This window comes from Abramis brama, assembly GCF_963993115.1.
Source record: "Abramis brama genome assembly, chromosome: 1".
NCBI lineage: Eukaryota > Metazoa > Chordata > Actinopteri > Cypriniformes > Leuciscidae > Abramis > Abramis brama.
This window is the reverse complement of record NC_139963.1, coordinates 39,053,848-39,078,731: the sequence shown is the minus strand read 5'-3', so window position 1 is coordinate 39,078,731 and position 24,884 is coordinate 39,053,848. Positions and strand designations below refer to the sequence as shown.

At 36.4% G+C, this 24,884-nt stretch overlaps 1 protein-coding gene across 1 annotated transcript in view; it reads right to left on the bottom strand.

Annotated features, from left to right (window-relative positions):
- Positions 1-24,884, bottom strand: part of LOC311082693 (intercellular adhesion molecule 1-like) — a 54,392-nt gene that overhangs the window by 20,897 nt on the left and 8,611 nt on the right. The window contains exon 5 of the mRNA XM_084113723.1: positions 5,952-6,260. Within this exon, the coding sequence (XP_083969849.1) occupies positions 5,952-6,260 (309 nt within the window). The remainder of the gene's footprint in view (positions 1-5,951; positions 6,261-24,884) is intronic.

The following is a 24,884-nucleotide window of genomic DNA, read 5'->3' as shown; positions in this document are numbered from 1 at the left end:
TTTAATTTTAATGTGTTTAGATTGGCTACTTTTGTTTGTAAAGCCTGGATGCGGCGGCAGACTTGTTTATTTAAATAAGTTCATGCTGTGCCTACTGTCTTACAACTGGTTTTTCTCTATTTTTTTTTTTTGTTGGTGATATTGGTGTCTTACAAGCCCATTAGGGCTGGGCATACAGTAGTATGCAAGACACAATAATAAAAACTATTCATTCATTCATTCATTCATTCATGTATTTAGTTATTTCATTTAATTAACACTATCTTCTAACATTTAAAATTGTAAATATATTTTAACAATCATCAACCGTTTCAATCGTGACTTATACAACCAGTTAAATGAATGTAATTGAAAATATGAATTCAAATAAATGTATTCTTTATTGTCACTAAAGCATATACACAAGTATCAGAGTAAAGGTCTTGGATGCAATTATGTTGTGACCGGAAAGACCAGAATCCACAAAACATTAACTGCATAATATACATGTAATGCACAGTATTCTCATGATATACATTACTATACAAAATGCACAATTACAAATACAGAATACATTTAAAAAATTCATATACATTTTAAATGTTGTTATGTTGCAATGATTCTTTGAACAGTTCCTGTTGCAGTACAATAGCAAAGCAGTGACTGGACACAAGCAGTACAAGGATAGTTCACCCAAAACATGAGCATTCTCTCATCATTTACTCTCCTTCATGCCATCCCAGATGTACATGACTTTCTTCTTGACATAAACATAGACAAAGATTTTTAAGGAAATAATCCATCTCTGTGAGTCCATAAAGTGGATTGTAACCCATGTACGTAAGACAGTTGGTCAGAAGTGATTTTTAATAGTTAAAACAGTCACATTATTAGTATTTTTCTTATCTAGCCTATTGTTTGACTTCAGAAGCATTGACTCTCATCCACTGAGGTCGCATGGATTACCTTCACGCTCACTGTGTGTGGTTTTAATGCATCTTTAGGACTCGCAGAGATGGATTACTTTCCTTACAATCTTAATTCGTGTTTATCTGTAGAAAAAGTAAAATGCATCTGGGACAGCATGAGGGTGAGTAAAATAAGTGAGAATTTTATTTTTGGGTGAACTAACATTCATATGCTGTTGGTATGCTAATCCAAGATCAGCATAGACTAATAAGAATAAAGTGCAACCTCTTGTGTACTTGTGAACTATGTTTGTTTTAATCTAGAGGAAATTGAAATATTTGCTAGTTTATATTAAAATAAATCAGGTGTCTGAAGATCAAGATCCCAGTCATTCAAAGGTGATGTGTCTGAACAAAGTAAGATTATTGTCTGATAAGGACAGTGTATCTCTGGTACTATCACTCCATCAGCATCACTCTGTGTCAGCATCACAATTTTGTTTATGGAAAAGTTGCTCCACTTCCTGGAAAATGAGGGAGGAAATGTATTATAATCTAACAATACAAACTGCTTTAAACTCCCACATACAGTAACAAGTTGCAGACTTAAAATATTTATTATATATATATTTAAGGGATTTTACAGCACTAAATATTTACCTCGGAGTCATGCAGCATTTATCATCTGTAATACTGTTGTGTAACCAGTAGATGGCTGTATAGCCCTATATTTAAACATATATCCATGGCTGTGCATTCCCTAGTTGCTGGATGTTTTCAGTCATAATTACTTGCATGTATTAAGTTTTTAATTTGGACATATATTTATTATTAAATACTATTAAAGATTTAACATTTGTCAAAGAAATGTTCATTTGAAGTGCACTTTTTTCATTATTATTAGTCAAATATGGACACAGAAAAAGCAATTTGTTACTCATACTAGATACATATAATAGCTTTATCAGTCATCTTTATCACACAAAAGTAATCAGAATAAATATTGCAACCAGGGCGATACTTCAAAATAATTGAGTGTTTACATGTTATGAACAGAGACGTGGTCTGTGGTCAAGTCGTGTCTCTCCACTACGGTATAGTGTTTTATTGAATATTAAGTGGAATACATCAAACTGACATACGTCTGCATGCTTAAAGTGATTGTCTATTGTAGCGGGTATGGGTGGAATAAACGATTTAATATGAATGACCTGCATCAAAATCTTTTGTTTATTTGTGATATAATCTTAGCACTTTATTATTATTTTCTAACCTGTATTATGACTGATATTTGACGAATTGCTTTGTTAATTTTTTTGTAAGTTTTTGACAAAATATGTAGCCTAAAATGTAATAATATGAATAATTATTATAATAATAATAATAATAATAATAATTATTATTATTTGAGTTAACAACTATAAATGAGTTCACTAGACAGTAATATGTTTATCATAAAATAATTTATGAATGCTTTATTTTTAAGCAAAAATTATGCAAAAAATGTAGGCCTATTTTATCCAAAACTGTAAAATTAAACTGTTTTTTAATTTCAAGATATCTATAACTTGATAATAGATATCTACAATTAAATTATGACTATCCCTAACTCCAGTTTAAGATATCTACAACTCCATTTTGACTAGTCATAACTCCAGTTACAGATATCTACAACGTCATTTCGCCTAGTCAAAACTTAATTTAAGATATCTGAAAAGGAACATGTAGATATCTTGAATTGAGGTGAATTAAAGATATCTTGAGCTGGAGTTATGACTAGTCAGAATCAAATTGAAGATATCTCAAACTAGAATTACAGATATCTACAATTCAATTGCAGATATCCGTAATTCACATAGTGGATATCTCCAACTGAATTGTAGATATCTGTAATGATAAACCCCATACAAATGAATGGCAAAAGTGACGTCATTTGTCCTAGGAAGAATGTCTTTGTGGATATCTGAAATTACAATTATGGATGGGAAGAATGTAGTTGCGGATATCTGAAATGTTCTTTTTGATTAGGCAAAACTGAATTACAGATATCTGCAACACATATCCAGTCTAGCTTTTAAATGTTAAAATGGCTTGCCATAGGTAAAAGCATCTGAGCCGACCGCCCAGACCTATGCGGTTGGTCATATATACATTTTGTCAATGTTTGAGGTAAAAAAAAAAAAAAAAAAATTCTACTCAAATAAGAATGCATCTGCAAACACTGCATCTGCTCTTGTAGCCTACTTTACGGTTACAATTATATATATGTTTTTATAGTTTGAATGTATTTTATATAATTTATATATTGTTATAACTTATATAACAGCAGAAACAACGTATTGGTTTGTTTTGTTTTCTTCATCTTACACATTTCTCAAGTCTCATTAAATGTCATAGTTTTGCACAATGAAATAATTCTGTAAATAACAAGCAAATCATCAGAAAAGGTAGGTAAAATACTTTTGTTTAGTTGATAAAATGCATAGTTGTTCAATACACAATAAGATGTTCAATTATTTTGCATGAGTAAAAAGTACAAATATTTTTTTTATTTTAGTTTTTTTTTAAACAAATTATGTTTTCTTAAAATGTTCTCAGCAAATGCATGTACAAATTCAAATCACATGTCGTGTTTATAAGGACACAGTGTAAATTCCATTAATATCATTTAAACCCCACAAGAAAACGAGATTACAGTCTACATGAAACACAGTTCAAACAAAAATAAAAATTCTGTCATCATTTATTCCGCCCTCATGTTTTGTGGAACACAAAAGGTGAAACTTCGAAATATCTTTGCAAAAATAAATTTTTCATAAATTTCTACTTTTGTGCTCTGATAAAAAATTTCCAAAAAAAAAAACACACACACACCATACAGCTTTAGACATGAGGGTGAAAAAATGATGACAGACTTGTCATTTTTGAGTGAACAATGCTTTTAATGCTTTTTTAACTGCTCGAGCCATAAAACTGGCACACTTATTTGATGTCCAGCGGTTTGTTTTGTTTTTTACAGACTATGAGGCCTGAGAGAGTTTTCAGAAATACATCAAGATACTTTCCCACAGGTTCAACATGAAAGAAGAGACCTCATAGCCAAACTTTCACTTCTTCACAGTCAACCACCTCTAAAGTGCAGAATTCTCTTGAAGAACTGAAACTTTACAGAAATGACAGAGTAAAACACTCAACTATTGTGTTTTTCTCAATATATACTGTATAGCATTTGACAAAACATAATCTGATCAATGTGCCTGGGACATATACAAAAGAATAGTAAAACATGTTATTCCCTTCAACTACAAAGCAAATATTAAATCAACCAAGTAATTTCCCTTTGTAGTCGAAGAATATCAAGAATCTTCAAGATCCTGAAAATGTCAAATGCAGGCATCAGGTCCTTTAACTTGAAATTCATTCAGGTTTTCTTTGTCATCACCTCAACATTTGTTCTGTCAGATATTTTCCGTTGGGCATTTAAACAGCAGATTGCTAAATTGCTAAATTAACTAAAAAGTTTATTTCGTGATGCAATTAGTAGTTGATGAAAACTGGATCTAAGAGAGAAGTGAATGCACTAATGCTCCATAAAATAAATATAATGAAGCCATGAAGAAACTAGCCCCAGAACAGAGGCCTAGAGACTTCCAGTGTAAAAAATAAAACCTTGCCCAATGTGGACAGTGGGGCTCGGGGCAGATGCAACAAACCCAGGGATTCATAACCTAAGCAAGGATATTGGACTGAGAGAGTTTCTTCATAGGTATAGAGTTGTCTTTGCCATTCTGTGCTATGTCTCCATTTTGTGGACTAAGCTTGGCATCCTTCAGGTTATAACGGCCCATCTTAGCTTTTTTGTAGTAGATAGAGTAGATGAAGATGAAGATGACAGAGATGAACGCCACTGTGATGGCAACAAGTCCTGCTATTAAGGGCAGGTAATCCTCTGTGTCAAGAGAAATAAAGAACATCAAAAAATCAGTCACAATCCAAGCAAACGAATAACACAGTTAAGAAGTGCTAAATAGGGACCTGAAGAAAACAATATTTGCCATATAAGAAGCAAACAAGCTAAATGAAAAAGGCTGATCATAAGTAAAGTACCAGATGTTATGTATAACATTTAAACCATGTGTGTTTATCACCCTAAAACTACAAGTGAAGCTGTATGAAGGATCTAAACTGAGTTTTTCATAGCAGCCTATGAGTCTGTGTGGCTTAAAAAACTAAACACACATCTGTGCTGTACTTCATTTATGTTGTAGGCCTATCTTGATCTCTGCATTTTACCAATTTCCTAATATTCATTTTATATCAGTATTCGTCTACTTTTTCTTATTACTTTTCATTGTATATTACGGTTTAATCGTACGTTGTCTTCGTGAGTTAGAGATAAGGGAATACATCACATGTCGATGTTGAAAACAGTAAATTTCCATTGCCTTTGCTTTGGTAAATAACTTTCTTTTTTTTTACAATTTTTTTTAATATACAGTATATATATTTTGTTCATCATGATTTGCTACTATCATTGCATTATTGGATAAGTGTAAGGTGAACATCATAAACATTATTTTTTAAAAGTGTTTGGCCTGATCAAAATTCTAGAGTTCCCAACATTCCCATATTTTGATAGGACAAGAAAACAGAAGCAGCTGTTGGAACTGTACACTAAAAAAAATACGCAAGCATGCATAGTTACCTTTTAATACCACCTTTACACGTCTGGTGGTGCTGCCAAGATAATTACTTGCAATGCAGAGCAGATCCTCAGGTGCTGAATCTGTTATAGTAAGAGTTTCATTATAAACTATATCAGTTGTGCTGACACTCCAGCTGATTGTTGGTTTTGGGTTTCCCTCGGCTTCACAAACTATCACCACTGGATATCCTCGAAACACAGGCACTTTGGAGGGCAGTTTGGTCTTATTGATGATCGGTTCATCTGCAGGAAGGAGCAAAAAACAGGTTTCACATGTTAATAATTAACAGCAATATAATACCTGCTAAATAAAGTTTAATGTTTGAAAACATGAGAAGTGGACAAAATATTATACTTACAATGTACAGTAATGCTCAGAGATTCTGATGTGACTTTAGGAGGAGATTGAGGTCCTTCTCCCAGTTCCAGCTGTGCTTCACACCAGTACTGAGCTCCATCATCCGTTTTTTTTGGACGGATCGGGAATTTATATGTTTTTCTGTCTGAAGTATTGAAGGAGTCAGTGAAGATAGTTTCATTCACTAGATGCTGTCTTCTGTACAATCTCACGACAACACTCTTAGCCACAGCGCGAACGTCACACTGGAGTTCATACTGCTTGCCCACTATCATTGGTCCGATGTGATTCCCAGTGCTGATGGAAATATCTGGAATACACATTAAGCAATAATAATAGAGTAACAAAAATGAATCACAAAATTGCATCCCACATACTTAAAAAAAAAAGTTGCGAAAATAATAATAATGTTTTTCATTTACTGAAAAACAAAACAACAACAACAACAACAAACATTAGAAATGTGTTTTTAAAAACATGTCCCTGCTTTAGCTGAGTGCTGTTTAGACACAAGGCTACTTTATATGTAGTTTGTATGTTGCAACTATTGCTCTTTGACCATCAATGACCATTAGCCCTGCTTCAAAGCACAGTCATCATCTTAAGATGTAACGTTAGGCTATTTTCCAACACACTGGCCTTTGCTTCCATTCTGTGAAATGGTTAACTTCCTTTTTTGTATTGTGAGCAGTGTGGTATTTCCAGTGTGATGTTCTGGACGGGATCTCCCAGTCACGTGACCCCTAGCCATTTTGACGGAATACTTGAGGGCACCTACAAACCTGATTATCACATGTTTTATGGCTGCGAATTGATTAAAATAATGAATAATGGTCACTGTATCTTGAGCCTGCTGAAATGTTCCTATAAATATATTTTCTTTCCAACTGTGCAATCTGAATAATAAATAGGCTAAATATATTTATCCACTAAGCTGCAGCAGTCCTATGCTCGTCTTCCCATTAACAGTTTTTTTTTCTCTTTCTGACATTTCATACCTGTTGGGTTTACATTTTTTAATTAAATTGACTATAAAAAAGATTGCTTGTGTGTGCTGGTGTTTATTTCAGACTTTTAAAATAGTTGAATGAATGAATGCTCGCGAGGTGCCTGTAACGATGTTAAATAGGCTAGGCTATTTAATCAATAATGTACACAGGGTAGAGGAGAATTACAGTCAACTACTTTGAATATTATATCATTTTGGGCATAAACATGTAAATAGTCAAAAGATTGACATTGAAAAATGACACAGAATGATTAAAATGTAATATTTAAATATTTAATCCAAATAAATAAATGTTCGTGGTTCGCACTGATGTTATTCATTTGTTCTCACACACTTCAGCGTCGCGGTCACTGGTTTAGACGAACACTGACCACTATCTATTATTAGCGCAGCGGCTATGGCAAGCCATTTTAACATTTAACAGCTAGACTGGATATGTGTTGCAGATATCTAATTCAGTTTTGCCTAATCAAAAAGAACATTTCAGATATCCGCAACTACATTCTTCCCATCCATAATTGTAATTTCAGATATCCACAAAGACATTCTTCCTAGGTCAAATGACGTCACTTTTGCCATTCATTTGTATGGGGTTTATCATTACAGATATCTACAATTCAGTTGGAGATATCCACTATGTGAATTACGGATATCTGCAATTGAATTGTAGATATCTGTAATTCTAGTTTGAGATATCTTCAATTTGATTCTGACTAGTCATAACTCCAGCTCAAGATATCTTTAATTCACCTCAATTCAAGATATCTACATGTTCCTTTTCAGATATCTTAAATTAAGTTTTGACTAGGCGAAATGACGTTGTAGATATCTGTAACTGGAGTTATGACTAGTCAAAATGGAGTTGTAGATATCTTAAACTGGAGTTAGGGATAGTCATAATTTAATTGTAGATATCTATTATCAAGTTATAGATATCTTGAAATTAATTTTGATCAGAGATATCTGAAATTTGAGATATCTGTAACTTTCATTCTGCCTAGTCAAAATGTAATTACAGATATCTTGAATTAGAGTTTTGACTAGGCCAAATGACGTTGCAGATATCTGTATGCAAATTAGGCCCGCATCACACTTTAGGTGGGAGCAGAGTGTGTTGTTCAAATCATCAAATCACATAGCACCTGTTAACTGTTAACTTGTAATTAGCACTGATTAGCACCATGTCGGAGCAACCAGAGGGCGAAGGAGTTTTTAATCGTCTTTTTAATGCTGTTAGATACTGTTTCAAACTGAAAAAAAAAAAAAAAAAAAAAAATTAAGAACTAATCTGAACTAAGAACTTTTTTTCTCATCTAAGGAAGTTAATGTTATTGTACTTCCATGGCAAGAATAGCATGCATGTCAGCATCTTTATTAAAGTGAATAAGTGTGAATCTCTTTCACGCATAAATCTTACGTCAACAATAACCTACGTAATTTTAAGCATGATCATAAACATCATTGCAACATTTTGTATTTGTAGCATTTTTTGTAGCAAACATTTTATTATTTACAGCCAAAGCCATGACTGCTTCTTTCTTCTTCCATTCATAGAAATAAGGAAATGAACCCACTTCTTCTTTGATTATGGCGGGGAGGGGAAATGACTTATTTATGGATATCTAAAATAGAGCAACGTCATGCACAATAATTTGCACTAGTCATAATGACGTTTGAGATATCTTTAACTTTCATTCTGCCTAGTCAAAACTGAATTACAGATATCTGCAATTGTCATTTAAGGCTACGTTTACACGGAAACGATCTGAAGAGAAAACGCAAAAGTGATCACTTTTTATTCTGCGTTTAGACGAGCGTTATCGGGGGGAAATCTGCGTGCATATGGTGACGCAAAAGTGTGTGAAATTCAATGTAGTATGCACTCCAGGCGGCTAGGTGGCAATGTGAAGCACTGATCGGTGCCTTCACTGTCTAGCAAACTTTTGCGTTTTTACCATTTAGACGGAAACGCGACGGTGGGGCGTTTTTAAGATTTCCACTCTGGAGGGTGGTTTCACTTTTTTGCGTTTTTAAGCCCCGAAAACGCCGTCGCCGTCTAAACGAAAGGCAAATCTGATAAAATATTTTTACGTTTTCACCCGCGAGCGTTCTCGTGTAAACAGGGCCTAAGATGTGTGACGAGTTGAATGATCTTTTTCAATGACGTCATTGCAGATATCTGTCATTCAGTTTTGCCTAGTCAAAACTGAATTACAGATATCTCTATCTGTCATTTCGACTAGTCACAATTACGTTACAGATATCTTGAATGACAATTCCAACCATCCAAAATATAATTACGACTAGTCAGAAAGACATTGTTGATATCTACAGTGTTAATTCCGGATAATCAAACTTACAAAACTCACAAAAAGAAATATACAAGAGGAAGATAAAGGAATTAGGAATCATAGATCCATATGAAGCACCACACGTTCTTTTTACAGGCATTAAATTTGTAGAAAAACTTCCTGACATTGAGTTCGGTGACATTTACAGCTACCTTATGACATTTACAGCTACCTTATTCGTTTTCTATACATCTCTAAGAAAAATGCTTAAACAAGCATGGTCTCGGTTTACACTGGGTAGCTTGACTAAGCTAGTGTTTAGCTGTACAGACCCAAACCCCTCTAAACTAGCCAGACATAGGAAACCACTAAGAACAGTAAACCAGCTTAGGTTTAAGATATATATATATATATATATATATATATATATATATATATATATATATATATATATATATATATATATATATATATATATATATATATATATATATATATATATATATATATATATATATATATATATATATATTTATATATATATATATATATATATATATATATTTATATTTATATTTATTATTATTTTTTTTTGCAGAAATCCAAACTCCGTTGTATGCAAGTAGCCTAGTTGTTGCTGAAGCAAGACTATCATCAGCAAGTTGGGTGATACTTTTGCAAGTCAAAACTAACATGGGAAATGAAGTTAACATTTGAAAGTATAGGCTAACCACCCTAAAACAAAAACTGTGTTGTTTCCCGGTGAATAGCTTCAGGAGCCCTTTTCTATCTTACTGAAAGACTGAACGTTAACGGACTACTGTTATGGTTGGCTGTGGTTACTTCCAATGATAACAAAAACACTGTATTTATCTTGTTTGACAACGTACTATCGCTATTTAAACAGTGCTACTCAAAAGTCTTTTCAGAAGCGACTACCCAGCAAACACATTAACGTTGTGGCAACGTCTCTGGCACGTTGCATTTCTGCTATGGCAACGTCGCTGTCTAGGTGCTCGCAACATTGTAACAACGTAGAATTGTAAGACGTGACAGGGCTGCTACAGTAGCAACGTTGTTGAGCGACATTCAGCAACTGAGAGACGATGTTCTGACAATATTTTTATATGGTTTATTTTGTTAGATAATTATATACTTTTTATCGTTTGTTTATCTATATTATTATTTAATGGGGCTATCAACACCTGCAAGTGTAGCCTACACTTTGAAGAGTAAAAATGACAGAAGGTTTCGTTAATTCAACTTTATTAAAACTGCATATAAATCAAATTGCACTTCCAAAAGTCATACATTTGTGGAAAAAAAGAAAAAAAAAGAAAAACGAATATGCAAATTTATTTTAAGTATAATAAATAAAACATAAAAAGCAAAGGCAGATCAGAACATTTAATGAACAAAACCAGGTCTGTATGGTGGACAGTAGCCGAAAGCAGGTGTCACTGGGGAAACATCCACAAATCCAGAGGAGCAAAGAAACGAATGAGACTAAATAGCGGAAAAATCCAACGAAAAACTAAACAGTGCGAGCGATGCTACATTAATCACATTAGAAATTAAAGTTGTAGCTTGTGTTTGATAGCTGAGGTAACTTGGGCTAAACGCAATACTCACGTATCCTTGCTCGATGATGAATGAGAACACAATGAGCCCAACAACAGGTGGTTGGAATTTAAAAGGTTGATTTTAAATCAACCACAAGTTGATTTTTTAAATCAAAGGGGCCACTGTCCTACAGAGTTTAGCTCCAACCCTGAAAAAAATCACCTGCCTGTAATTTTCTAGTAATCCTGAGGACCTTGATTAGCTCGTTCAGGTGTGTTTGATTAGGGTTGAAGCCAGGGGCGATTCTAGGATTTTCATTTTAGGGGTGCTCAGCCCCCAATAAGGGTATGATTTAAAAAAAAAAAAAGTTAGTTTATGGTCTAATGCGCATTATTAACTAGTTTCATTCATTCATCCATTAACATGCAGATGGCAGGGTTTTATAATCACTGAGGTACCGAATGCGAGGTGTTTAGGGGGGTTCGGGGGCATGCTCCCCCGAGAAAATTTTGATTTCACTGATCTACATATGTGCATTTTAAGATGTTTTGAAGGCCAAAAAAATTGGATAACAACAGCTTTAAAACCATGTGCGGGCAGCTGTTTATTTTCCACACCTCATCAGCATCACACTCTTTTTCTCTTTGTTTTTATCTTGCTCTGTCTTTTCCCCTCCTAAAGCTAAGCTTTGACTGATATAGGCTTTTCATTTTTGTCTGTCAGTGAAGAAAGTAAACATAGGGTCAACTGATAGGTTGATTCATGAATCATTTTCTCAGACAAAGCTACCAGGAAAGCTAGGTAACTAAGTTTATTAAATTCATTCACAATATAGCCTACACATTCATTATTGATCTAGGCCTAATACATGGCCGTAGACAGGGCTTTATAATCAAAGAGGTCATAAATTTGAGGTTGTTATGGGGTTAAACATTTTTATTTCTCTGATATGTGCATTTCAAGACGTTTGAAGGCCAAAAAAGGATACGAAATAGATTTAAAACCCGCTCTCTCCTCATCTCCATCACTCTGTCTTTTTATCTCAGTCTCCTGATCTTGCCCTGTCTCTAATTCCCCTCCTAAAGCTGAACTTTTTTAATTTACTGAAGGCTACAAATTGTATTATATTAATTCTCAACATGTGCGCATTATTAATCTTGTGCCTATGAAAACGGCTTTGTTAATGTTTCTTGTCCCCTCACAATGACATAATTACACGTTATAGGCCTATTTTCAGCTCAAAATGGCGAAATTAGACAAAAGTTTATTAGTTTTCTAATTATTTTTGTCATTCGTTTAACATTTATGACCTAAAAAACTGTCAAATATAAAATGTTTAGTTTAGCTACTTACATCTTCTTAACTCGCACTTGACCGTAAACTGAAGCGTCAGTCGTGCTGCTAAAATTCGCGCTCAGCAGCTTCTGTGAACATAAAGCCCGCCTACTTTGATTTGATTGGTCATCTCAAATATTCTGACATTGACGAGAAGTGAAAGACCAATGAGGCTCAGATGAACAAACACACACGCGCGCCTCTGTTTCTGACCTGCGCTCTGCTTGGCGCTGCTGCGGACTGAAGATGAAGAACATTATTTAACCTTGTCAAAGACAAAAAATAAAAATTTTTTTTTTTAGAATAACAACATTTCTTACTCCAAGTTTTAGGGGTGCTGAGCTCCTTTTTAGGGGTGCTAGCCTCACCCATGGTTGAAGCTAAACTCTGTAGGACAGTGGCCCTGCAGGACCGAAGTTGCCCATCCCTGATGTATGTAGTCCAGTGGTTGCCAAGACACCGTTGGCACAACCTTAAGCAATGGCCCTGAACGGTGGTTTAATGTCAACATTGTGACAACGCTGTAACAACCTTCACTACACAACGTAGTTGTAGGCTATCAACCTTTTGGCCATGTTGTTAAAACGTCGTCATAGATATAAACACTAGATGTCGCCTTGTATACGGCAGTTCATTGGAACGAATGCGTCAATAGAGCCGCCATCTTGGAACAGGGGAGCCCCTCCTCTTTAATGCATCAGCGTCAATGTAGGCAAAGCTCTAACAGAAATAAAATTTACCATAAATAGTTTTTAGTTTTTTTTGGTTCGTTCCAACGGTCAGGCAGGTATTTATCATCGAGTCCAGAGAAAATTTAAGGTTTTGATATTAAGATAATCTACTTCTTTTTCAAAATATAATGCATAGTGTTATAGGCCTACGTTTATTAGTCACATTCTTTCACTTGAGTAAACTTAGAATGAACTATCGCTACTTATCATTAATAATAATGTATTTTAACATAATATCTCGTTATTTCGACATAATATGTGTGCGTGCAACAAGCAAGATGTGCATTTGTAAATCCGGTGACACGCGTGCATTGATTTTTTATTAATAAACTGTTTTCTTACAGTGTCGACTCGGCTGCAAAGATGAAGTTGACGATCGCCATATTCGTAGTGAACGCGCCTAGAGAGAAATGCACATAATGGATTACATAATCAGAGAGTAGCCTTTTTCTTTTCGTTTTGAATTATTTCGTTTAAAGACATTTCAAGCTTTGTGTATTTGATGTATTTCTCATGTCTGTGTGAGGCATACACTGAGTTTCGTTAAGTTAGGACGAGATGCGCTCCTCCAGTTCACGTGCACGTGAACTGGAGGAGCGCATCTCGTCCTAACTTAACGAAACTCAGTGCAAACAATTGCCTGGATTTAGGCCTAATTAATAAGAAGTAAATATAACGAACAGACAATATAATCATGGAGGCTCTCGCGCGCCATGATTATATTGTCTGTTCGTTATATTTACTTCTTATTAATTAGGCCTAAATCCAGGCAATTGTTTGATGAAAAAATGATTAAAATTAAGATACAATTTATACAAAACGAAATTCACTTTAAAGAAAGGCTTTAAACAGTTGACATTTTCACAAATTCCAGTGTCCTTCCACACCTCCATCCCCAGGAAGAAACAAGCCCTTGAGCCCACTGTATCCGTGTGCAAAACATACACATACATAGGATTTGTGGAATTCTATGTATAAGAATGGATGTAGGCTACTGTTTGAAGATTGACAGGGAGAGGACAAGCATAGCCTACTATAGAGTGCCGAAGTTATGACGTCACTTTGTAAGCCAAAATGCGGAAGTGAGTTAGCATTTTAGCACTACCGGTTCCCTCGCCCTAAAGTCTATGGGTTTTTTGAATGGGTTTTTGCTAAATCGCCTGAAATAAGGTCTGTGGTTAACAAAGCCTCTAAATATTTTCACGTTTTGATCTTTGACATAAAACACACCAGTTATAACCTGCTTGTGATTTTTTTTAAACTTTATTGTGTCTTAAAAACGGTGGTTGCTAACAAGTTGCTAAAAGGGACTACATCCTTTGGCGGGGACTTTAGACGTCATCATGACAAACATGAAATCTCTCACTAGCCCGCGTTTCAGCTTCACGTTTAGCTTCACGTTCTTAGAAGTTTACCTTTCAGTTAATATACATAACGTTATTTTTGTTTTGTCCCGAGATGCAACCACAAGTCATCGAATGAAAATGAAATCTCGTTTTACCGTTTTCCGTCCGATGTTACCCAGCGGAGACTCTGGGTTCGTGCCAGATGGAGTAAAAAAGGCTATCAGTAGCAAGAATAAACGTTTTTCATAACCAAATCAACAGCTAAAATACCTTTTGTCTTTCTCTTAAAATATCTAAAAGCTTGTTTACTTTGCCACTGTTTAATAGATTAGATCCGCTGCAGTTTTATTAAAGGCTAACGTTACGTTGAGAAATGTGTTTAATTAAAATATTCAAAAATAATACCTGGTTTATTGACTTTTATTTTAACTTGTTTGGAGATAATCATAGAAAGGGTGGGTCCTGCACCCTGATATTTGTGAACTTGGCTTTTACCCACTTATAATAATATGATTGTATTTGTAAACAGCATTACCGGTAGTTAAAGCATTAGGTAACAATGTTAATCTTTGTTATTTTAGTAGTAAATGTTAAACTATATTTAATATGCTATATAAACGTGGACAATTCCCAGAGAACACGCTGATATGTATAGCCTTAATGCACTGTAAGTTGCCTGTCTGACAAATACACAAATTAAATGTTAAACTATTGTATACTACTTGTAAACTATTGTAACTACACTCCAGTCAGCTCACAGTAATGTGAATGTGAGATAAAATTTACTACACTGGCTCTCACATTGGGGCTTGTGGATTACCAGGTAAAAATATATAGAAAATGTTAACAAAATGAGTATATATGGTTTATTTAGGGAACATATATGGTTTAATTCTAATATATTATAATAAGCATTTGCTATTGGACAATTCTCTTTAAATTCAGCATATATAATTAGGCTATATACAACTATTATATTAAATGTTTGGAATTTAACTGTGTTATGCTTGTTCAGAGATTATTTGTATAGTTATCTTAAATACGCACGCATAAACAAAATTAGTTTCTAACATTTTTGGAAAAAACGAATGGGCAATATTTCTCATGAAAAAGTGGATAATTGTTCATACCATAGACTGTAAAAAATAGGTTCATACACAGCGCAGATCATAATGAGTGAGCGTGTTTTTTAAAATAAAGTTTGAGGAAGCTTGATGATGACGTTGATCCGCGACCATGGTGTGCTGGTGTGCTGTAGTCCGTTTATAGCCTACTGTTAGCATTTTATATCTGACGGCTTTATTTAGGCTTCAAAATGTATACATTTTGGATTAACTTGTAAAGATTATCTTGATAGACAAAACGTGTTAGGGTCACAACTCTTTGTTGAACACAGATCTTATTTTTTGCGATTTTCCAAAAGTCTATGGGGAAAATGCATTGCTTTTCGATCGAGGGAACCCATGCGCCGCTAACTTCCGGGTTGTCCTACAAAATGACGTCATCACTTCGGCACTCTATTAGGACTGTACTTACAGGTTACAAGCGCCACACTGTTTTTTTCCATTAAAAGGTTTGAATACAATCGGTAAAAAAAAGTTAGGAACAACACAGCACAACACAGCCAAAAGTGGGTATTGAGGATCAACTCCTGCATATTGTACATTTTAAACACAAGGGTTATTTCAAATAATATCTAAAGTGTACAGCACATTCACAATTAATTTTCTGTGCGAGAATCAGTTCATTTTCTTCCTCCAAGCAGAGAAATGTACACTTAACTTATAAAAAAAACAACTTGACTACTACCATCCACAGAGTAAATGTAATCCCTTGCTGTCTGGTTTAGATATCGTTCGTGTGAACATCCATACGCAGCACAAAAGTACGGCATCATTCATGAATTCGAAGTATAGGCGGAGAAAGCAGCGTTACCTAGCTACTTCCTATGACAAGACCCCTGTTCCAAGATGGCGGCGGTTTTGACGCATGCTTTGAACCCCAAGGCGACATCTAGTGTTTATCTCTATGAAACGTCGTTAGAAAGTTTAGGCCGTGGGCCGGACCCCGAAATTGTGAATTTCACTGATCCCTGCCAAGGAACTAAGTAATTTGTTTACAGGTGGCATGTAAAAATTCTTATAAGTAGTGTAAGCATTGTTTCCAACTTTGATGTGTGCACATTTGATGAAGATATCGATTTAAACTCTTAAATTTTAAACGGGCAAATTTGTAGGACTACTAAATTGTAGCGTCAGAAAACGTAAACAAATCACCCGTATCCTTGACAACCTGTCACGTCTCCCTGACAACCAGCATAGTTGATACCGTAACGTTGCTGTCTTGACAACGAATACCTGCTATTAAAATAGGCTTTATATACTTTTTGTCTACACGAGCTATACTATACATTGTGCACTTACCGTCAGAAGACTATTGATCACCCGTGGGTGGGCTTTTGTCACCTTATTTATTTTCGTAGACCGCATAACAACAGAACGGGATGCGATTGACAGCCGGTATGCGACAATATGAAGTGCTGCATAACGTTACATGTTGTTTCTAAGGCAAAAAGCCCAATAACTATTTTCTCAAACAAGTTGGGCATCATTTGTTCAGTGTGCCCAGACATGGGTTAACCTCAACACTGCTGAGAGTTTAATAGCTGAAAAAGCCATAGCAACATTTAACTTAATCGGGCTGCGATGTCAAGATTGCAGTGCTGGTGTGTGTGTGTGTGTGTGTGCGTTTCAGAGAGAGGCACGGGCGCGATCGAACAGTGGAAACATACATCGTCATTTTGTTCATACAGGACATCAATAAAACTGCAAAGTGTTTAGCCTAACGTTACTTATATTTCTGTAAAACACAACATTGTGCTTTTGTCAAACTGTAAACTCTTGTCAAACTGTAACCTACAACTGTCCCCAACCAAAATCACACCACACACACACACACACACACACACACACACACACGCTGTTTAAAAGCAAAAAATCATCTCATCTTTTGGACATTCATCATATTGCATTGGTTTTCATTCCTTGTCCTCAAACCGAGCACTAATCTGTTTATTTTTAAGTTACACATTCTACATTGATTAAACAGAAAATCAAATGTGTTTTTAATGGTAGTATTATTTTTTACAGAAATAAATATTTTTTTCAGATGAGAATAAAGTTAGTTAATTCAAATTTTAAGAAAACAAATATATTGAAATATAGCAAATTAATTTTAAATTAATTCAGGTACAATTACCAAACATATCTCAAGGTCTTTTGAATAAAGGGTGGCAGTCTTTCATTATCAGCTGTTGTTGTGGACTATATACTGGAGAAGTATTTGTTCTCCATTTGAGTGAGATGTTTTTATGTGGCTAATTGAGCAAAGTGCTTCCATATATTTTATTATTATTAGTATTAGTTCAAGAATAAAATAAAAATATCGGATTGATATCGGTATCGGCAAATAGCCAAAGCTGCGGCATCGGTATCGGAAGTGAAAAAGTGGTATCGGGACATCCCTAATCAAATCCATCAATTCTACTAATTCTCTATTAAGATAATTGTGTATTGGTGCATCATGTAGGCTATGTATGTGTGTATTGTAGTTAGTTTAAAAATGTATGTTAAATAAACCTCACAATACCAGTGAATCTTAATTACAGAATGTGATTTTAATTAATGTATATTTTTGAACACTTTGTATCTTTGTATAAGATACAGTGAATAGTGTAAGGTTGACAATGAATTGAAAGTCATTGTGTTTTTTTTAGGAATGTTTTATTTGAAACAAAGACATTACATGGTTTTCTTCCATATCTATTTCTTCCATTCTAAACAGTGAGATTACTAGATTAAAATTAACAAACTTTGATAAACACATTATTTGTCCCCTTTGTTCTGTCCCCTACGTACCTGGTGTCCCATAACCATGTAGCTAAAGCCCAACTGCTGCCAGAGGAAGTCAGTGATGACACTGCATCCAAGGTTCGGGTTTTGCGTTCTGCATCAGATGGCCCAAGCCTGCCAAAAAGAGCTTTCCATCTCCTACCAGTTGGATACCTCATATGCAGAAAGAATCAATACATAACTGACACTAAAAACACAAGACACTAAAAGCTGATCCTACCATACTAAGGTACTTCAGGTGCTAACGCTAGCCAACTTGTCGTATACTACATTTAAAACGACAAATAGCTTAACATTACCCACGTGTGTAGCATTCGGTACTTTGCTTACATTAGTTGTACAAATACTGATAGCGGTAGCTATTTTGACGGCGTACATATGCCAAGACCCATACATTCAGACTTTTTACAATGTTTCGGATAATGCTAGTGCTAATCAGTTACCTACTGTGCTGTCATACACTGTAGCCAAAAAACGGAGAAGTTACGTCCAACGGAGAACTGGCCACTGACCGGTGTTGTGCCGAATTTCGACTCCCTGCCATATTATTACCCCCCTCGTTGAAGTCAGACCTGATTGCCTAATCCTAACCCCACCCCTAATCCTAACCCCACCCCCACAACTAATCCTAAACCTACCAATACTAGGGGGGTAATAATTTGGCAGGAGTCAAAATTCGGCACGACACCGGCCGCCGCGCCCGCGACTTCAGTTCACATCCGGGTCTTCGGGCACCGGATCAAATAATGACGTGATTGGCCAACAAGTTGACAAGGTAACAACACGAGCTTTGATTGGTTCTTACTCCGGCTAACATTTTGTGGTTAGCTAGCGAGATTATATCTACGTTAGGCTATATTTTTAATGTGCAACAATTGACGTTGGAAACAAGCAGTAATGTGCTCAACAACAATTTATATAGCCAATTATAAAAAATGAACCAGTTCCCTGGAGGAGATCTATCAAATCGAAAACTAAAGGAGAAAAACAGACTTGGCCCACGGGGGATTCATAAATTTTGGGGCATCTCGCCCGGGGGGCGGGGTTACGTCCTGCGTCACATCTCTCATGCGGGTTCTCGTCGACGGGGACCCGTCAAAGATTAGTTTTTCCAACCGTCACCGCACTCCCGAGTGCGAAGAGCTCTCAATGTCGTATATGCTTTCTTATACTCTCGCTGACCAAACGCTATTGTGTTTTCCCCCCGTGGCTTAGTGGCAGAATCTTAGGTTTTCGCACTTGAGACCTGTGTTCGATCCCGGCTCTCGCGACAGATACAAATTTATGCTGTTTGCTTCGGGCTCGACTTGAAAAAGGTCAAGTCGGTTAAGGTTAAGGGAAATTTTGACAAATGCTGTATATATTTCCCTATGTTGAAAACATTGCATTACAAAAAAACAAACAAAAAAACATACACACCATACACAAACAATTAACACACCATGCACACCATGAAATATATTTTTTAATTGACTTGATAACGGGTTAAGGTTAACAACGACTTTTTTTTTTTTTTACTGTGTATTTGTATTTGATTGAACTATTTCACTACCTGCATGAATGGGCTGTCCTGACTTATTGATTAATTTATTAATTAAATGTTCTATTTATTGTGTATTGACATGACTAAAATCTTGCATTAAGGCCTGTTTCTATTTCAGAATTCCACGCCTGCGTCCGCGCCTCTCTCTCTCTCTTTCTCACGCACGCACGCACGCACGCGCACACACACACACACTTCAGTTTTAGAGCCGGTAGCAAGTTTTAAAAACTCGTGGTGGATGTAATGGATTTGCCTTCTCGTCGGTTGTTTGACATGGATTTTAACCAGAGAATGTCTAATAGGAAGAGAATTGGCACTCTCTGCTTACTTCCGGTTTCTGGACTGGCTGCAGTAACACGTCTCTGTCCATGCGGGGGCGCTCGCAGGCGAGTGCAGAATGAATGGAGGTCTATGGCGAAAAACCCTCAAAATCCACTTTTCTCAGGATATAATTTTTTGTCTAGTAATTTGAATGTTGTATTCGAAAGGAGATGCAAAGAAATTACACATTGCTGGGTGTTAGATTTTTTAGAGTCACTTATTTGGTTTAAAAAGTCTTTTAAAATATCAATGACGTCAGAATGCTGACGTCATTAGCAGAATGCTAGCGTGTTATGGGCAAAAACAACTCAACCTGTAAGAAATCGAAAAGAAATAAGTACTCGTTCATTCAACTTTCGACCTATAACCCATGTTGAACTTGCAAAACCTACAATAAAATCTGAGATTTCTCAACGGCAATCGGGTGAAAGAGACACATTTAGCCGTCTAGCCCCATAGACTCCCATTCAGTCTGCACTCGCCCGCGATCACCTCCAGTGGAATTCTAATGGAACTGCAACCAAGATCTATACAATGGGGCTAATAGGAAGTGCCAAGGCTCTCCATAGATGGGCTCTGATTTTAACCAAGGTTCAACAAAAGGTATGGCTCTAAATTATTCCTGTTGCTAGTGTATAATGGGTGTGTCGTTGCGGCTCCAACCAACCAACTCGCGTAGTTTTCAGTCAGTGGACTGTCATTGGCAGGCGAGAGCTAGCTATGAGAAGCATATTTTATTTCAGTTGTACATGTAGATTTGTATTACGGGCTGTGAATTAAGATATCCTACAAGCCTGCTCTATTCAGCGCTTGTTACTGGATAAATTGTTGATTATGGCTCGAAAAGTGTTTGTGTCTAGTTTGTGAAGTAGTATCGCTAGCTTAAGGCTACCGCTAGCTATTATTGGATGTTAAAGATTCAAAGCCATCTCCACCATCATTTTCCCCCGAGAGTATGCCATTCTTCAAACCTAACAAAAGCAATCACTGTGAAAAATGTACGTGTGTGTCTGAGGTGATTTAATTGCTACATCATAACCCCGTAACTCCAGCGCGGCAATACTTTGATGGTCGGTTAGAAGGCAGAGTGCCGTAACTTCACGGCAGCGCACCCGTAACTTCATTCGAGTGTTCAGGAGCAGCAAGAAACGAAGGCATAACGCCGTAACTGACGTTACGGGCTTCTACCATAGTTTCCCCTTGGCTTTTGAAGTTACGGCAAAAACATAATCTTATTCCACCCAAAAAACAATCGAATTGAAACTTGATGTTTGTCTACATGATAAAACTTATGTTTATTGTCCTAAAAATTACAATAACTCATTTTCGCCAAAAATTGAAGTTACGACCTTTTGCCTTAGTGCGGCAGCGTAGGTCTAGGAGTGGAGAGAAGAGTGACAAAATCACGGTAGGACTGTGCAAACAAAGTAGGCTATCTGTCTAGCATTGCCATGTCAGTGTATTGATTCATTGTCCCTTCATAGTTTGTAAGAGACATTTCAGGTTGGATGTATTTAATAAACTGAGCGAAGCCTATTCATCTGAAAATGAGTTATTCTTGGCCATTGTAATTAAGGCTACAGCACATCTTGTACAACTTAAACCCTTGGTAGCTAGGTAACGATAAACAAACTGAAAGACCGCAATTCCTGATTTCCTGATTAAACATCACTTTTCCATCAAAAAACGTGTTGTAAAAAACATAATTTATTAGATTTAAGACCTAGGTTCGCTAGCTAGTTCTGTGCCTGCCTGTGTGCGCTATGGTGCGCGCTGACCCTGGTCGACGAGAACCCGCATGAGAGATGTGACGCAGGACGTAACCCCGCCCCCCGGGCGAGATGCCCCAAAATTTACGAGTCCCTGGCCCACGGCCTAGTTGGCTACGTTGTGCCAACGTTCTGTGTTTGCTGGGTATTTAATCACCCTTGACGTGTTTAAGACAGCTTTATCACGTTTAACACCGAAAACTGTTCTGAATATATATTTATTTATTTTCCCCTTCAGGATTGGTAGATTCGTTAAAGGAACACTCCGACTTTTTGGGACTTTAGCTTATTCACAGTATCCCCCAGAGTTAGATAAGTCCATACATACCTTTTTCATTTCTGTGCGTTCTGTAAGTGTTATTTGACGCACCCACCGCTAGCCTAGCTTAGCACAAAGACTGGATGTAAATGGATAATGGTAGCATACTAATCCCAATAAGTGACAAAATAATGCAAACATTTTCCTATTTACATGTTGTGATCTGTATAGTCACAGCGTGTACAAATAACAAGGCTATATGAGACAGAGACCATTTTTAATCGTATTTATACTGGGAACTATATTCTCACTAGGCGTAGGAGCACAGCTACTTGGGCGGAGTGATTAGCGCAGCACACGAGACGCCCTGTGGTGAGGAGCAGAGAGTTCGCTCAGAGTTGGAGTAATAGAGTCAGCAATTACTAGATAGTAAATTTATAGTTTACAATCATGGGTGTTCGCTGTATTGTAAAGAGCTGCGACAATAAACAGGGGAGACCAGATTTGGGGGGGTTCGGTTCTGTTCTGATTCGGTTCGGGAGTAGCTATAGATAAAAGCCCGCCCGCACTTACATTTGATTGGTTGGGTCCTTACATGCGCTTCGTGAGGCAAACTAGCACACACACGCAAGGTCTCTCGCTCCCTCTCTCTACATGTTCTTCCCCCGGTAGACGTAGAATCCACAGCTAGATCAATGAGAAGCCCTATTACAATGACCATCATTTGACCATCATTTGAAGTGTCACACAGTTCTGAAATTATCGTACATTATAGGATTTTTTCCATTATTGATCGTACATCGTACAGAGGTAAAAATTATCGTACAAATACGATAATTATCGTACATCTGGCAACACTGACAGGGCGTCTCGTGTGCGGCGCTAATCACTCCGCCAAAGTAACGTTAGCTGTGCTCCTACGCCTAGTGAGAATATAGTTCCCAGTATTTATACGATTAAAAATGGTCTCTGTCTCATATAGCCTTGTTATTTGTACACGCTGTGACTATACAGATCACAACATGTAAATAGGAAAATGTTTGCATTATTTTGTCACTTATTGGGATTAGTATGCTACCATTATCCATTTACATCCAGTCTTTGTGCTAAGCTAGGCTAGCGGTGGGTGCGTCAAATAACACTTACAGAACGCACAGAAATGAAAAAGGTATGTATGGACTTATCTAACTCTGGGGGATACTGTGAATAAGCTAAAGTCCCAAAAAGTCGGAGTGTTCCTTTAAATGTCCTACCATGCAACGCATACCACCGCGACAGCAGATCCAAAATTAGACACGCGAAGAGTATCCGATCGCTCCGTGCCGTCATTTTAGCAGTGTTTGCGCTGTATCGACACTGTTTTTAACCAGGGTTCGAAATGAGGGGGATCTGGGGGGGTCCCGGACCCTCCATAAGTCATTAGGGACCCCCCATAAGAATTTATTTTTGGATTTTGGGGGGTCCCCGACAAATATATTTTAACATTAATGATTGTGAAATAGGTCTTTAGTGACGTTTTATATTTATAACAGTAATTATATTTTATTTCCTAGCGCGAGGCTGCAATCAGGGCAGCTATTAGCCGAGTGAGTTCCTATACAGCGTCACAGATTGTTGTTGTGGTGTTCCCGCAGACATGTAGCTACTGTAGCTGAACCAAAACGAAACCTCACAAAGAGTGAAATCCTGAATGAAAATCCTGTAAGTGCTTCGATTATGTTTATATCTCCATAATTGCTTATAGTAAAATATTAGGAGTTCGAGTTCCTATATCAAAAGTTGCATTAACTAGATACCCAGTGTAATGATTAGAAGAGTACGTTTGTCAACGTTTCTTGTTAGCTGTAACGTTATCTGCCAGCTAACAGCAGACTATGGAAGCTTGTTTCCGCCACAGAGTGAAAAATAAACAAGGTAACGTCAATTTTTAATCTCACAATTCTGACTTTTTATCTCAGAATTACGTGATATAAAGTCGCAATTGCAGGTTATGAAGTCAGAATTGCGTGATATAAAGTCGCAGTTGTGTGTTATAAAGTCAAAATTGCGTGTTATAAAGTCAAAATTATGAGATATAAACTCGCAATTGCGAGGAATATAACTTACTTGAAATTCTGACTTTTTTTCTCAGAATTGCATGTTTATATCTCGCAATTCTGACTTTATAATACGCAATTTGGAGATATAAAGTCAGAATTGCATGATATAAAGTCGCAATTGCGTGTTATAAAGTCAGAATTGCGAGATATAAACTATTCTGAGGTTAAACAAACAACAACAAAAATCTTTTTAATTAGATTTTAAATAATTTTTAATAATTTAATAATTAAATTTTAGGGGACCCCCCAAGAGTCCTAAGTCATTTCGAACCCTGTTTTTAACCAGCTAACAGTGTTTGATTGTTCAGGCGATAACACAACACACGGACTCGGACCCCTCATTTATCGCAGGAAACCACTGCCCAGTCTGCCCGGCTCGCATAGCTGCCTGCTTTAGTTAATGTTAACCCTCCCCCACACATCTCTATAAAGTGCACGTATTCCAACTTTATTCATTTGCATCGTCACTTCAGTTTTTGGAAAAGAGAGCGCATTCATCAATTAGAAAAGACAATGTAATGTTTTGAAAGACCACAGTTGAAAAGCCACAACTCTTTTACTTCACCCAATTTCCCTCGATTGTCAACATATCCTCGATACAGAGGGTGGGTCTGTACAAAAACACCGTTTTGTATGCTTTTTGATTTGTATTTTATGTGTCACAGTCTGAGTCATAATAAGTGATGATGGACCTCCTCAGGCATTGGTCATGATTCATGAGTGATCCACACAGCATGATGGACATTCGCTGTCTGAA